The sequence below is a fragment of the Electrona antarctica genome (assembly GCF_951216825.1).
Source record: "Electrona antarctica genome assembly, chromosome: 10".
NCBI classification, from domain to species: Eukaryota; Metazoa; Chordata; class Actinopteri; order Myctophiformes; family Myctophidae; genus Electrona; species Electrona antarctica.
The window spans coordinates 359584-375074 of NC_136791.1; the positions used below are offsets into that span (position 1 = coordinate 359584).

General features: G+C 50.1%; 1 protein-coding gene across 4 annotated transcripts in view; it reads left to right on the forward strand.

The window, feature by feature from the left end:
- The window catches only part of yipf3 (Yip1 domain family, member 3), a 52419-nt gene that overhangs the window by 20731 nt on the left and 16197 nt on the right, over window positions 1-15491 (forward strand). For all 4 annotated transcript variants that reach the window (XR_013791000.1, XM_079512615.1, XM_079512616.1 and 1 more), the window contains 3 exons: window positions 9904-10035; window positions 11578-11691; window positions 15033-15156. Coding sequence is in view for 3 of the 4 variants with exons in the window: in XM_079512615.1 (XP_079368741.1) it covers window positions 9904-10035; window positions 11578-11691; window positions 15033-15156 (370 nt within the window). In the remaining variant the exon portion in view is untranslated. The remainder of the gene's footprint in view (window positions 1-9903; window positions 10036-11577; window positions 11692-15032; window positions 15157-15491) is intronic.

Sequence of the window (15491 nt, forward strand, 5' to 3'; positions counted from 1 at the left end):
GAGTCTCAGAGCTAACATAAAGTACAGTTTTATAGACCGTGACTCAGAGTCTCAGAGCCAACATAAAGTACAGTTTTATAGACCGTGACTCAGAGTCTCAGAGCTAACATAAAGTACAGTTTTATAGACCGTGACTCAGAGGCTCAGAGCTAACATAAAGTACAGTTTTATAGACCGTGACTCAGAGTCTCAGAGCTAACATAAAGTACAGTTTTATAGACCGTGACTCAGAGTCTCAGAGCTAACATAAAGTACAGTTTATAGACCGTGACTCAGAGTCTCAGAGCTAACATAAAGTACAGTTTATAGACCGTGACTCAGAGTCTCAGAGCTAACATAAAGTACAGTTTATAGACCGTGACTCAGAGCTAACATAAAGTACAGTTTTATAGACCGTGACTCAGAGTCTCAGAGCTAACATAAAGTACAGTTTATAGACCGTGACTCAGAGTCTCAGAGCTAACATAAAGTACAGTTTATAGACCGTGACTCAGAGTCTCAGAGCCAACATAAAGTACAGTTTATAGACCGTGACTCAGAGTCTCAGAGCTAACATAAAGTACAGTTTTATAGACCGTGACTCAGAGTCTCAGAGCTAACATAAAGTACAGTTTTATAGACCGTGACTCAGAGTCTCAGAGCTAACATAAAGTACAGTTTTATAGACCGTGACTCAGAGTCTCAGAGCTAACATAAAGTACAGTTTTATAGACCGTGACTCAGAGTCTCAGAGCTAACATAAAGTACAGTTTTATAGACCGTGACTCAGAGTCTCAGAGCTAACATAAAGTACAGTTTATAGACCGTGACTCAGAGTCTCAGAGCTAACATAAAGTACAGTTTTATAGACCGTGACTCAGAGTCTCAGAGCCAACATAAAGTACAGTTTATAGACCGTGACTCAGAGTCTCAGAGCTAACATAAAGTACAGTTTTATAGACCGTGACTCAGAGTCTCAGAGCCAACATAAAGTACAGTTTTATAGACCGTGACTCAGAGTCTCAGAGCTAACATAAAGTACAGTTTTATAGACCGTGACTCAGAGGCTCAGAGCTAACATAAAGTACAGTTTTATAGACCGTGACTCAGAGTCTCAGAGCTAACATAAAGTACAGTTTTATAGACCGTGACTCAGAGTCTCAGAGCTAACATAAAGTACAGTTTATAGACCGTGACTCAGAGTCTCAGAGCTAACATAAAGTACAGTTTATAGACCGTGACTCAGAGTCTCAGAGCTAACATAAAGTACAGTTTATAGACCGTGACTCAGAGCTAACATAAAGTACAGTTTTATAGACCGTGACTCAGAGTCTCAGAGCTAACATAAAGTACAGTTTTATAGACCGTGACTCAGAGTCTCAGAGCTAACATAAAGTACAGTTTATAGACCGTGACTCAGAGTCTCAGAGCTAACATAAAGTACAGTTTTATAGACCGTGACTCAGTCTCAGAGCCAACATAAAGTACAGTTTATAGACCGTGTCTCAGAGCTAACATAAAGTACAGTTTTATAGACCGTGACTCAGAGTCTCAGAGCTAACATAAAGTACAGTTTTATAGACCGTGACTCAGAGTCTCAGAGCTAACATAAAGTACAGTTTTATAGACCGTGACTCAGAGTCTCAGAGCTAACATAAAGTACAGTTTATAGACCGTGACTCAGAGTCTCAGAGCCAACATAAAGTACAGTTTATAGACCGTGACTCAGAGTCTCAGAGCTAACATAAAGTACAGTTTATAGACCGTGACTCAGAGTCTCAGAGCTAACATAAAGTACAGTTTATAGACCGTGACTCAGAGTCTCAGAGCTAACATAAAGTACAGTTTATAGACCGTGACTCAGAGTCTCAGAGCCAACATAAAGTACAGTTTTATAGACCGTGACTCAGAGTCTCAGAGCCAACATAAAGTACAGTTTATAGACCGTGACTCAGAGTCTCAGAGCTAACATAAAGTACAGTTTATAGACCGTGACTCAGAGTCTCAGAGCCAACATAAAGTACAGTTTATAGACCGTGACTCAGAGTCTCAGAGCCAACATAAAGTACAGTTTATAGACCGTGACTCAGAGTCTCAGAGCCAACATAAAGTACAGTTTATAGACCGTGACTCAGAGTCTCAGAGCCAACATAAAGTACAGTTTATAGACCGTGACTCAGAGTCTCAGAGCTAACATAAAGTACAGTTTATAGACCGTGACTCAGAGTCTCAGAGCTAACATAAAGTACAGTTTTATAGACCGTGACTCAGAGTCTCAGAGCTAACATAAAGTACAGTTTTATAGACCGTGACTCAGAGTCTCAGAGCTAACATAAAGTACAGTTTATAGACCGTGACTCAGAGTCTCAGAGCCAACATAAAGTACAGTTTATAGACCGTGACTCAGAGTCTCAGAGCTAACATAAAGTACAGTTTTATAGACCGTGACTCAGAGTCTCAGAGCCAACATAAAGTACAGTTTATAGACCGTGACTCAGAGTCTCAGAGCTAACATAAAGTACAGTTTATAGACCGTGACTCAGAGTCTCAGAGCCAACATAAAGTACAGTTTATAGACCGTGACTCAGAGTCTCAGAGCTAACATAAAGTACAGTTTATAGACCGTGTCTCAGAGTCTCAGAGCCAACTTGAGCCACGAGAGTCACCGCCCAGCGAGCTAAAGCGAGCGAGTTGCCGTGCCGAGCTTTAGTGAAGTTCGCTTGAGCCGACTCAGCGCTGTTTGAGTTCTGCCCCGATAGGCACAGACTCAGCGCTGTTTGAGTTCTGCCCCGATAGGCACAGACTCAGCGCTGTTTGAGTTATGCCCCGATAGGCACAGACTCAGCGCTGTTTGAGTTCTGCCCCGATAGGCACAGACTCAGCGCTGTTTGAGTTCTGCCCAGATAGGCACAGACTCAGCGCTGTTTGAGTTCTGCCCCGATAGGCACAGACTCAGCGCTGTTTGAGTTATGCCCCGATAGGCACAGACTCAGCGCTGTTTGAGTTCTGCCCCGATAGGCACAGACTCAGCGCTGTTTGAGTTATGCCCCGATAGGCACAGACTCAGCGCTGTTTGAGTTATGCCCCGATAGGCACAGACTCAGCGCTGTTTGAGTTCTGCCCCGATAGGCACAGACTCAGCGCTGTTTGAGTTATGCCCCGATAGGCACAGACTCAGCGCTGTTTGAGTTCTGCCCCGATAGGCACAGACTCAGCGCTGTTTGAGTTATGCCCCGATAGGCACAGACTCAGCGCTGTTTGAGTTATGCCCCGATAGGCACAGACTCAGCGCTGTTTGAGTTCTGCCCCGATAGGCACAGACTCAGCGCTGTTTGAGTTATGCCCCGATAGGCACAGACTCAGCGCTGTTTGAGTTATGCCCCGATAGGCACAGACTCAGCGCTGTTTGAGTTCTGCCCCGATAGGCACAGACTCAGCGCTGTTTGAGTTCTGCCCCGATAGGCACAGACTCAGCGCCGTTTGAGTTCTGCCCCGATAGGCACAGACTCAGCGCTGTTTGAGTTATGCCCCGATAGGCACAGACTCAGCGCCGTTTGAGTTCTGCCCCGATAGGCACAGACTCAGCGCTGTTTGAGTTATGCCCCGATAGGCACAGACTCAGCGCTGTTTGAGTTCTGCCCCGATAGGCACAGACTCAGCGCTGTTTGAGTTCTGCCCCGATAGGCACAGACTCAGCGCTGTTTGAGTTCTGCCCAGATAGGCACAGACTCAGCGCTGTTTGAGTTCTGCCCCGATAGGCACAGACTCAGCGCTGTTTGAGTTCTGCCCCGATAGGCACAGACTCAGCGTCAGTGTTGTTTTCGTCGACTAAAACCAAGACGAAAAATGTTCGTCGACTACCTTTTTTCACAGACGGAAACTAAATGAAAACTAAGCTATGATGACTAAAACTAAGACAAAATATACTGACAATTTCGTCAACATATAAAAACTAGACTAAAATGTTAGGAAGGGACTAGTGGACAAGAGATCCAGTAAAAGTCATTTTACACTTGGTTGCATGCTGAAAATAGCCGATCTACAAGCTCACAACGTGTCGCAGACAGTGCGACGCGTTGTGTGCGTGTAGATCTGCTATTTTCAGCAAGTGAAAAAATCAGTCATTACGACGGCATCAAGGCCGAACAAAATACATTTTGTTCGACTAAATCTTACACACTAAAACATTCCAGGTGACTAAAATGTGACTAAACTAAATGAAAACTATTCAAGAGACTATGACTAAAACTAAAATAGAAATGTGCTGCCAAAAACAACACTGTTTAGCGAGTTATGTCGCAATAGGCGCGGAATAGTAGATCATGTTGTGGGGAGCGCTTTCCCCCTGACTGCCACTCAGAGTACTGGGTCAGGCTGCTAGATGACTGCCACTCAGAGTACTGGGTCAGGCTGCTAGATGACTGCCACTCAGAGTACTGGGCTGCTAGATGACTGCCCCCTACTGGGCTGCTAGATGACTGCCACTCAGAGTACTGGGTCAGGCTGCTAGATGACTGCCACTCAGAGTACTGGGCTGCTAGATGACTGCCACTCAGAGTACTGGGTCAGGCTGCTAGATGACTGCCACTCAGAGTACTGGGCTGCTAGATGACTGCCTCTCAGAGTACTGGGCTGCTAGATGACTGCCTCTCAGAGTACTGGGCTGCTAGATGACTGCCACTCAGAGTACTGGGCTGCTAGATGACTGCCCCCTACTGGGCTGCTAGATGACTGCCTCTCAGAGTACTGGGCTGCTAGATGACTGCCACTCAGAGTACTGGGCTGCTAGATGACTGCCCCCTACTGGGCTGCTAGATGACTGCCTCTCAGAGTACTGGGCTGCTAGATGACTGCCACTCAGAGTACTGGGTCAGGCTGCTAGATGACTGCCTCTCAGAGTACTGGGCTGCTAGATGACTGCCCCCTACTGGGCTGCTAGATGACTGCCCCTACTGGGCTGCTAGATGACTGCCACTCAGAGTACTGGGCTGCTAGATGACTGCCCCCTACTGGGCTGCTAGATGACTGCCACTCAGAGTACTGGGCTGCTAGATGACTGCCCCTACTGGGCTGCTAGATGACTGCCCCTACTGGGCTGCTAGATGACTGCCACTCAGAGTACTGGGCTGCTAGATGACTGCCCCTACTGGGCTGCTAGATGACTGCCCCTACTGGGCTGCTAGATGACTGCCACTCAGAGTACTGGGCTGCTAGATGACTGCCCCTACTGGGCTGCTAGATGACTGCCCCTACTGGGCTGCTAGATGACTGCCACTCAGAGTACTGGGCTGCTAGATGACTGCCCCTACTGGGCTGCTAGATGACTGCCCCTACTGGGCTGCTAGATGACTGCCACTCAGAGTACTGGGCTGCTAGATGACTGCCCCTACTGGGCTGCTAGATGACTGCCCCTACTGGGCTGCTAGATGACTGCCACTCAGAGTACTGGGCTGCTAGATGACTGCCCCTACTGGGCTGCTAGATGACTGCCCCCTACTGGGCTGCTAGATGACTGCCACTCAGAGTACTGGGCTGCTAGATGACTGCCCCTACTGGGCTGCTAGATGACTGCCCCCTACTGGGCTGCTAGATGACTGCTACTCAGAGTACTGGGCTGCTAGATGACTGCCCCTACTGGGCTGCTAGATGACTGCCCCCTACTGGGCTGCTAGATGACTGCTACTCAGAGTACTGGGCTGCTAGATGACTGCCCCTACTGGGCTGCTAGATGACTGCCCCCTACTGGGCTGCTAGATGACTGCTACTCAGAGTACTGGGCTGCTAGATGACTGCCCCTACTGGGCTGCTAGATGACTGCCCCCTACTGGGCTGCTAGATGACTGCTACTCAGAGTACTGGGCTGCTAGATGACTGCCCCTACTGGGCTGCTAGATGACTGCCCCTACTGGGCTGCTAGATGACTGCCACTCAGAGTACTGGGCTGCTAGATGACTGCCCCTACTGGGCTGCTAGATGACTGCCCCCTACTGGGCTGCTAGATGACTGCCACTCAGAGTACTGGGCTGCTAGATGACTGCCCCTACTGGGCTGCTAGATGACTGCCCCCTACTGGGCTGCTAGATGACTGCTACTCAGAGTACTGGGCTGCTAGATGACTGCCCCTACTGGGCTGCTAGATGACTGCCCCCTACTGGGCTGCTAGATGACTGCTACTCAGAGTACTGGGCTGCTAGATGACTGCCCCTACTGGGCTGCTAGATGACTGCCCCCTACTGGGCTGCTAGATGACTGCTACTCAGAGTACTGGGCTGCTAGATGACTGCCCCTACTGGGCTGCTAGATGACTGCCCCCTACTGGGCTGCTAGATGACTGCTACTCAGAGTACTGGGCTGCTAGATGACTGCCCCTACTGGGCTGCTAGATGACTGCCCCTACTGGGCTGCTAGATGACTGCCACTCAGAGTACTGGGCTGCTAGATGACTGCCCCTACTGGGCTGCTAGATGACTGCCCCTACTGGGCTGCTAGATGACTGCCACTCAGAGTACTGGGCTGCTAGATGACTGCCACTCAGAGTACTGGGCTGCTAGATGACTGCCCCTACTGGGCTGCTAGATGACTGCCCCTACTGGGCTGCTAGATGACTGCCCCTACTGGGCTGCTAGATGACTGCCACTCAGAGTACTGGGCTGCTAGATGACTGCCCCTACTGGGCTGCTAGATGACTGCCACTCAGAGTACTGGGCTGCTAGATGACTGCCCCTACTGGGCTGCTAGATGACTGCCCCTACTGGGCTGCTAGATGACTGCCACTCAGAGTACTGGGCTGCTAGATGACTGCCCCTACTGGGCTGCTAGATGACTGCCCCTACTGGGCTGCTAGATGACTGCCACTCAGAGTACTGGGCTGCTAGATGACTGCCCCTACTGGGCTGCTAGATGACTGCCCCTACTGGGCTGCTAGATGACTGCCACTCAGAGTACTGGGCTGCTAGATGACTGCCCCTACTGGGCTGCTAGATGACTGCCCCCTACTGGGCTGCTAGATGACTGCTACTCAGAGTACTGGGCTGCTAGATGACTGCCCCTACTGGGCTGCTAGATGACTGCCCCCTACTGGGCTGCTAGATGACTGCTACTCAGAGTACTGGGCTGCTAGATGACTGCCCCTACTGGGCTGCTAGATGACTGCCCCCTACTGGGCTGCTAGATGACTGCTACTCAGAGTACTGGGCTGCTAGATGACTGCCCCTACTGGGCTGCTAGATGACTGCCCCCTACTGGGCTGCTAGATGACTGCTACTCAGAGTACTGGGCTGCTAGATGACTGCCCCTACTGGGCTGCTAGATGACTGCCCCCTACTGGGCTGCTAGATGACTGCTACTCAGAGTACTGGGCTGCTAGATGACTGCCACTCAGAGTACTGGGCTGCTAGATGACTGCCACTCAGAGTACTGGGCTGCTAGATGACTGCCCCCTACTGGGCTGCTAGATGACTGCCACTCAGAGTACTGGGCTGCTAGATGACTGCCACTCAGAGTACTGGGCTGCTAGATGACTGCCCCCTACTGGGCTGCTAGATGACTGCCTCTCAGAGTACTGGGCTGCTAGATGACTGCCCCCTACTGGGCTGCTAGATGACTGCTACTCAGAGTACTGGGCTGCTAGATGACTGCCCCCTACTGGGCTGCTAGATGACTGCTACTCAGAGTACTGGGCTGCTAGATGACTGCCCCCTACTGGGCTGCTAGATGACTGCCTCTCAGAGTACTGGGCTGCTAGATGACTGCCCCCTACTGGGCTGCTAGATGACTGCCCCCTACTGGGCTGCTAGATGACTGCCACTCAGAGTACTGGGCTGCTAGATGACTGCCCCCTACTGGGCTGCTAGATGACTGCCACTCAGAGTACTGGGCTGCTAGATGACTGCCCCCTACTGGGCTGCTAGATGACTGCTACTCAGAGTACTGGGCTGCTAGATGACTGCCCCCTACTGGGCTGCTAGATGACTGCCACTCAGAGTACTGGGCTGCTAGATGACTGCCCCCTACTGGGCTGCTAGATGACTGCCTCTCAGAGTACTGGGCTGCTAGATGACTGCCTCTCAGAGTACTGGGCTGCTAGATGACTGCCTCTCAGAGTACTGGGCTGCTAGATGACTGCCACTCAGAGTACTGGGCTGCTAGATGACTGCCCCCTACTGGGCTGCTAGATGACTGCCCCCTACTGGGCTGCTAGATGACTGCCACTCAGAGTACTGGGCTGCTAGATGACTGCCCCCTACTGGGCTGCTAGATGACTGCCACTCAGAGTACTGGGCTGCTAGATGACTGCCCCCTACTGGGCTGCTAGATGACTGCTACTCAGAGTACTGGGCTGCTAGATGACTGCCCCCTACTGGGCTGCTAGATGACTGCCACTCAGAGTACTGGGCTGCTAGATGACTGCCCCCTACTGGGCTGCTAGATGACTGCCTCTCAGAGTACTGGGCTGCTAGATGACTGCCTCTCAGAGTACTGGGCTGCTAGATGACTGCCTCTCAGAGTACTGGGCTGCTAGATGACTGCCACTCAGAGTACTGGGCTGCTAGATGACTGCCCCCTACTGGGCTGCTAGATGACTGCCACTCAGAGTACTGGGTCAGGCTGCTAGATGACTGCTACTCAGAGTACTGGGCTGCTAGATGACTGCCTCTCAGAGTACTGGGCTGCTAGATGACTGCCACTCAGAGTACTGGGTCAGGCTGCTAGATGACTGCCTCTCAGAGTACTGGGCTGCTAGATGACTGCCTCTCAGAGTACTGGGTCAGGCTGCTAGATGACTGCCACTCAGAGTACTGGGCTGCTAGATGACTGCTACTCAGAGTACTGGGCTGCTAGATGACTGCCACTCAGAGTACTGGGTCAGGCTGCTAGATGACTGCCTCTCAGAGTACTGGGCTGCTAGATGACTGCCTCTCAGAGTACTGGGTCAGGCTGCTAGATGACTGCCTCTCAGAGTACTGGGCTGCTAGATGACTGCCACTCAGAGTACTGGGCTGCTAGATGACTGCCACTCAGAGTACTGGGCTGCTAGATGACTGCCTCTCAGAGTACTACTGGGCTGCTAGATGACTGCCTCTCAGAGTACTGGGTCAGGCTGCTAGATGACTGCCTCTCAGAGTACTACTGGGCTGCTAGATGACTGCCTCTCAGAGTACTACTGGGCTGCTAGATGACTGCCTCTCAGAGTACTGGGCTGCTAGATGACTGCCGCTCAGAGTACTGGGCTGCTAGATGCAAGGGGTTGGGCTCTGGTGTCACACCAATGCAACTCCTTGCAACAAAACAGCTTTTTGTACGATGATAAGATATGATTGTACATTCATTGTCCATGGGAATTTGTGTAAGACACGTTTGTGAACATGCATTTAAGAGCTGGATATTGGAGGGTCTGGCGCCCCTCAAAAACATATTGGAGGGTCTGGCGCCCCTCAAAGACATATTGGAGGGTCTGGCGCCTCAAAGACATATTGGAGGGTCTGGCGCCCCTCAAAGACATATTGGAGGGTCTGGCGCCTCAAAGACATATTGGAGGGTCTGGCGCCTCAAAGACATATTGGAGGGTCTGGCGCCCCTCAAAGACATATTGGAGGGTCTGGCGCCCCTCAAAGACATATTGGAGGGTCTGGCACCCCTCAAAAACATATTGGAGGGTCTGGCACCCCTCAAAAACATATTGGAGGGTCTGGCGCCCCTCAAAGACATATTGGAGGGTCTGGCGCCCCTCAAAAACATATTGGAGGGTCTGGTCAAAGACAACACAAACAGTTTAAATAGAGGTTTCTGCCCGACAACAACGATATGTGGTTTAAATTGTCAAACTGTCTGTGCTATGGTGACTGTGTGTGTGTGTGTGCGTGCATGCACGTGTGTGTGTGTGTGTGTGTGTGTGTGTGTGTGTGTGTGTGTGTGCGTGCACAGAGAGAGGGCACCCTGATGGGCACCGCCATCGGGACGTGTTTCGGGTACTGGCTGGGCGTGTCCTCGTTCATCTACTTCCTGGCCTACCTGGTGAACTCCCAGATCACCATGCTGCAGATGATGTCCCTGCTGGTCAGTCCTATGTACTACACCATATATGCTTTAAACCATTTACACCCGAGGACGCATCGGTGTCGCCTCATAGCTTTACACCTGAGGACGCATCGGTGTCGCCTCATAGCTTTACACCTGAGGACGCATCGGTGTCGCCTCATAGCTTTACACCTGAGGACGCATCGGTGTCGCCTCATAGCTTTACACCTGAGGACGCATCGGTGTCGCCTCATAGCTTTACACCTGAGGACGCATCGGTGTCGCCTCATAGCTTTACACCTGAGGACGCATCGGTGTCGCCTCATAGCTTTACACCTGAGGACGCATCGGTGTCTCCTCATAGCTTTACGCCTGAGGACGCATCGGTGTCTCCTCATAGCTTTACGCCTGAGGACGCATCGGTGTCGCCTCATAGCTTTACGCCTGAGGACGCATCGGTGTCGCCTCATAGCTTTACACCTGAGGACGCATCGGTGTCTCCTCATAGCTTTACACCTGAGGACGCATCGGTGTCGCCTCATAGCCTTACACCTGAGGACGCATCGGTGTCGCCTCATAGCTTTACACCTGAGGACGCATCGGTGTCGCCTCATAGCTTTACACCTGAGGACGCATCGGTGTCTCCTCATAGCTTTACACCTGAGGACGCATCGGTGTCTCCTCATAGCCTTACACCTGAGGACGCATCGGTGTCGCCTCATAGCTTTACACCTGAGGACGCATCGGTGTCGCCTCATAGCTTTACACCTGAGGACGCATCGGTGTCTCCTCATAGCTTTACACCTGAGGACGCATCGGTGTCGCCTCATAGCTTTACACCTGAGGACGCATCGGTGTCGCCTCATAGCTTTACACCTGAGGACGCATCGGTGTCGCCTCATAGCTTTACACCTGAGGACGCATCGGTGTCTCCTCATAGCTTTACACCTGAGGACGCATCGGTGTCGCCTCATAGCTTTACACCTGAGGACGCATCGGTGTCGCCTCATAGCTTTACACCTGAGGACGCATCGGTGTCGCCTCATAGCCTTACACCTGAGGACGCATCGGTGTCGCCTCATAGCTTTTAACCACTTTAACCATTATTTTAAACTTCAGCTGTTGAAAAATAGCAGATCTACAAGCTCGTAGCGTGGCACCGAGTGCCGCGCTACGAGCTTGTAAAATGTAGATCTGCTATTTTTTGAAAAATCATGGCGCAAATCATTCAATATAATATTCTTTCAGAGCGAACGTTTTTAACTCAGATATTTGTTTTTGGGAGGTCCCTGGAACCACATACTTTCAGATGGGGGTCGGTGGCCAATTACATATAATTGTGGGGTCCTTGACATGAAAATGTTTGAGAACGACTGACACAGAAACATGTTTTTTTAATTAATTTTTGTAGAATTGAACTTACTCTAGGTCTAAATGGGTTAACACATTTGCTGCCAAATACGAGTGTCTTTTCTTTTACACCCGATGTATTTCCTTAGCAGCGGCCCGGTTGCTAGGTGACGCCTGCCTCAGCAAAAGCTCCCTGATACTGATACAATGTTTTGTTGTTGTTGTTGCCAGGGTTACGGTCTGTTCGGACACTGCGCCGTTCTCTTCATCACCTACAACGTCCACTTCCACTCTCTGTTCTACTTACTGTGGCTGCTGGTGGGAGGCCTTTCCACGCTACGCATGGTAAGAACTACACTACCCATACTGCACTGCTTCCACTCTCTGTTCCACTTACTGTGGCTGCTGGTGGGAGGCCTTTCCACGCTACGCATGGTAAGAACTACACTACCCATACTGCACTGCTTCCACTCTCTGTTCTACTTACTGTGGCTGCTGGTGGGAGGCCTTTCCACGCTACGCATGGTAAGAACTACACTACCCATACTGCACTGCTTCCACTCCCTGTTCTACTTACTGTGGCTGCTGGTGGGATGCCTTTCTACGCTACGCATGGTAAGAACTACACTACCCATACTGCACTGCTTCCACTCTCTGTTCTACTTACTGTGGCTGCTGGTGGGAGGCCTTTCTACGCTATGCATGGTAAGAGAACTACACTACCCATACTGCACTGCTTCCACTCTCTGTTCTACTTACTGTGGCTGCTGGTGGGAGGCCTTTCCACGCTACGCATGGTAAGAACTACACTACCCATACTGCACTGCTTCCACTCTCTGTTCTACCTACTGTGGCTGCTGGTGGGAGGCCTTTCTACGCTACCCATGGTAAGAACTACACTACCCATACTGCACTGCTTCCACTCTCTGTTCTACTTACTGTGGCTGCTGGTGGGAGGCCTTTCTACGCTACGCATGGTAAGAACTACACTACCCATACTGCACTGCTTCCACTCTCTGTTCTACTTACTGTGGCTGCTGGTGGGAGGCCTTTCCACGCTACGCATGGTAAGAACTACACTACCCATACTGCACTGCTTCCACTCTCTGTTCTACTTACTGTGGCTGCTGGTGGGAGGCCTTTCCACGCTACGCATGGTAAGAACTACACTACCCATACTGCACTGCTTCCACTCTCTGTTCTACTTACTGTGGCTGCTGGTGGGAGGCCTTTCCACGCTACGCATGGTAAGAACTACACTACCCATACTGCACTGCTTCCACTCCCTGTTCTACTTACTGTGGCTGCTGGTGGGAGGCCTTTCTACGCTACCCATGGTAAGAACTACACTACCCATACTGCACTGCTTCCACTCTCTGTTCTACTTACTGTGGCTGCTGGTGGGAGGCCTTTCCACGCTACGCATGGTAAGAACTACACTACCCATACTGCACTGCTTCCACTCTCTGTTCTACTTACTGTGGCTGCTGGTGGGAGGCCTTTCTACGCTACCCATGGTAAGAACTACACTACCCATACTGCACTGCTTCCACTCTCTGTTCTACTTACTGTGGCTCACAGAGTGGGGGGGGGGGGGGGGCTGTCTATACCCTACATATACCCTACCCTAAGAACTACATTAACCACCATGCAGCGGCTGTCTACCCTGCGCATGGTAAGAATAACTACGTTACCCATCAGCCACCCTGCCTGGGCACCACCACCAACAACAACACACCATGATGCAATGGATTTCCACTGTATAGTTCAATCATTTCAATATGAGTGACACTACGCATTTCATCTAGGGTGACCAGATGTCCCTCTTTGCGTGGGACAGTCCCTCATTTCCAAGACTTTTCAGGCGTCCCACAAATTGAGACCCTGTCCCACATTGTGACTGGCAGGCAATTGCATCAGTGTTCAAATGCCCTAATAGTTAGTTAGTTGGCCTTCTGTTGTAAAGCTCTCTCAGTGTCTCTCGCAAGATGTGTTTTTAAGCCTGTTAAAATAAAAATAAAGCATGATTTTAAAACAAAATGTGAGACACCAGAGGAGTTTATAAATGATAGCCAATAGGCCTATTGTCCAATATGACATCAAGACATTAATAGCAACTCAAGTAGTAAGTTGCTAACCCGGTACAGCCTCAGCCCGCTTCTGTGGCCAACGTGGAACACTTCTGTGGCCAACGTGGAACACTTCTGTGGCCAACGTGGAACACTTCTGTGGCCAACGTGGAACACTTCTGTGGCCAACGTGGAACACTTCTGTGGCCAACGTGGAACACTTCTGTGGCCAACGTGGAACACTTCTGTGGCCAACGTGGAACACTTCTGTGGCCAACGTGGAACACTTCTGTGGCCAACGTGGAACACTTCTGTGGCCAACGTGGAACACTTCTGTGGCCAACGTGGAACACTTCTGTGGCCAACGTGGAACACTTCTGTGGCCAACGTGGAACACTTCTGTGGCCAACGTGGAACACTTCTGTGGCCAACGTGGAACACTTCTGTGGCCAACGTGGAACACTTCTGTGGCCAACGCGGAAGTGCAGAGAGTGTTAGAGAGGCAGGGGCTGAAATCCCGTAAGAGGAGCATTTTTGGACAAAAATAGGGAAAATAGCAGCTATTTTCGGGGCGCAGCCCAGCACTCTTTAGCTAGTTGAGATGCGACGTACGACATTGGATTTAGAAACACATTTGTTCAACGCAAAATGCTGCGTTCCAAGTTCAGGAGACTTGCTGCCTTCCTTCCGGAAAGGAGAGGAGTGGCATGTGCATTTATTTAACACTCCCATCGCCCAGGACGAAGTTCTTTGTCCTTTCTATTAGTAACGCCCGACGCACAGGACGAAGTATTGTCCAAAAGTATTGTCACTCTTGACGTCTCACTCAAGAGTGAGACGTCATCGAAAAACTCCCTCCCCTGTTTAGCTGATAAACAAAAATCTTAAAACGTTCATAACTCGCGATCTAAATCATCCCGTCTAATTATGAAAAGATCCTGTGTTAGACGGCGCTCCGCGGTCCAGTCGCTAGTCGCGATAGATTTATTCTTGTCTCCCGTTGTTGTCGATCGACTCTAGAGTGGTGTGGCTATTGTTAGCTGCTACACACACATCAACAACTTCCGCCAGTCCGTCCGGAAAAGGGGTTCGTGTTTATAAATCGAATGGGCGCTATAATGTAATGGATTAAATAACCCCGGGCAATTAAAGTGTTAATAATAAATGCTGCATTTGTGGTCTGCAGAGGGCAGTTGTTTTACAGATGGGTAAAAGGGCAGGGGCTGAAGCCCCCTTTGATGTCTATGTGTGCACGTCCCTGCGGAAGTGTCCTTGCACAAGTGAAGCCGTGTAGAGTTTCGAATGACGTGTAAACTCAGAATTGTGAGCTTGTAGATCTGCTATTTTTTGGTATAAATCATGCATTACGATGCCATCATGGACCGCCAAAAAGGCATGTTTGTAAATATAAGTAAACTGTAGATTTAGTCAACTAAGTCTTATGATTATGAAGTCGACTAAAACTAGACTGAAACAAAAACATTCCATTTGACTCAAACTAAATGGAATGTTATTCAAAAAAGGACTAAAAACTAAAAACGTTTACATTTTCTGTCAAAATGATCACTGACGTTGAATAAAAGACAACGTCTCCTTTCTGATCCTCCCGGCCTGCAGGTGGCGGTGATGCTGTCTCGTACCGTGGGCCAGACGCCCCGGCTGGTCATCTGTGGCTCTCTGGCAGCTCTACACATGATGTTCCTGCTGTACCTTCACTTCGCCTACCACAAGATAGTAGAAGGTACTGATTTAACCCTGATACCTACCACTAGATAGTAGAAGGTACTGATTTAACCCTGATACCTACCATAAGATAGTAGAAGGTACTGATGTAACCCTGATACCTACCATAAGATAGTAGAAGGTACTGATGTAACCCTGATACCTACCACAAGATAGTAGAAGGTACTGATTTAACCCTGATACCTACCACAAGATAGTGGAAGGTACTGATGTAACCCTGATACCTACCATAAGATAGTAGAAGGTACTGATGTAACCCTGATACCTACCATAAGATAGTAGAAGGTACTGATGTAACCCTGATACCTACCATAAGATAGTAGAAGGTACTGA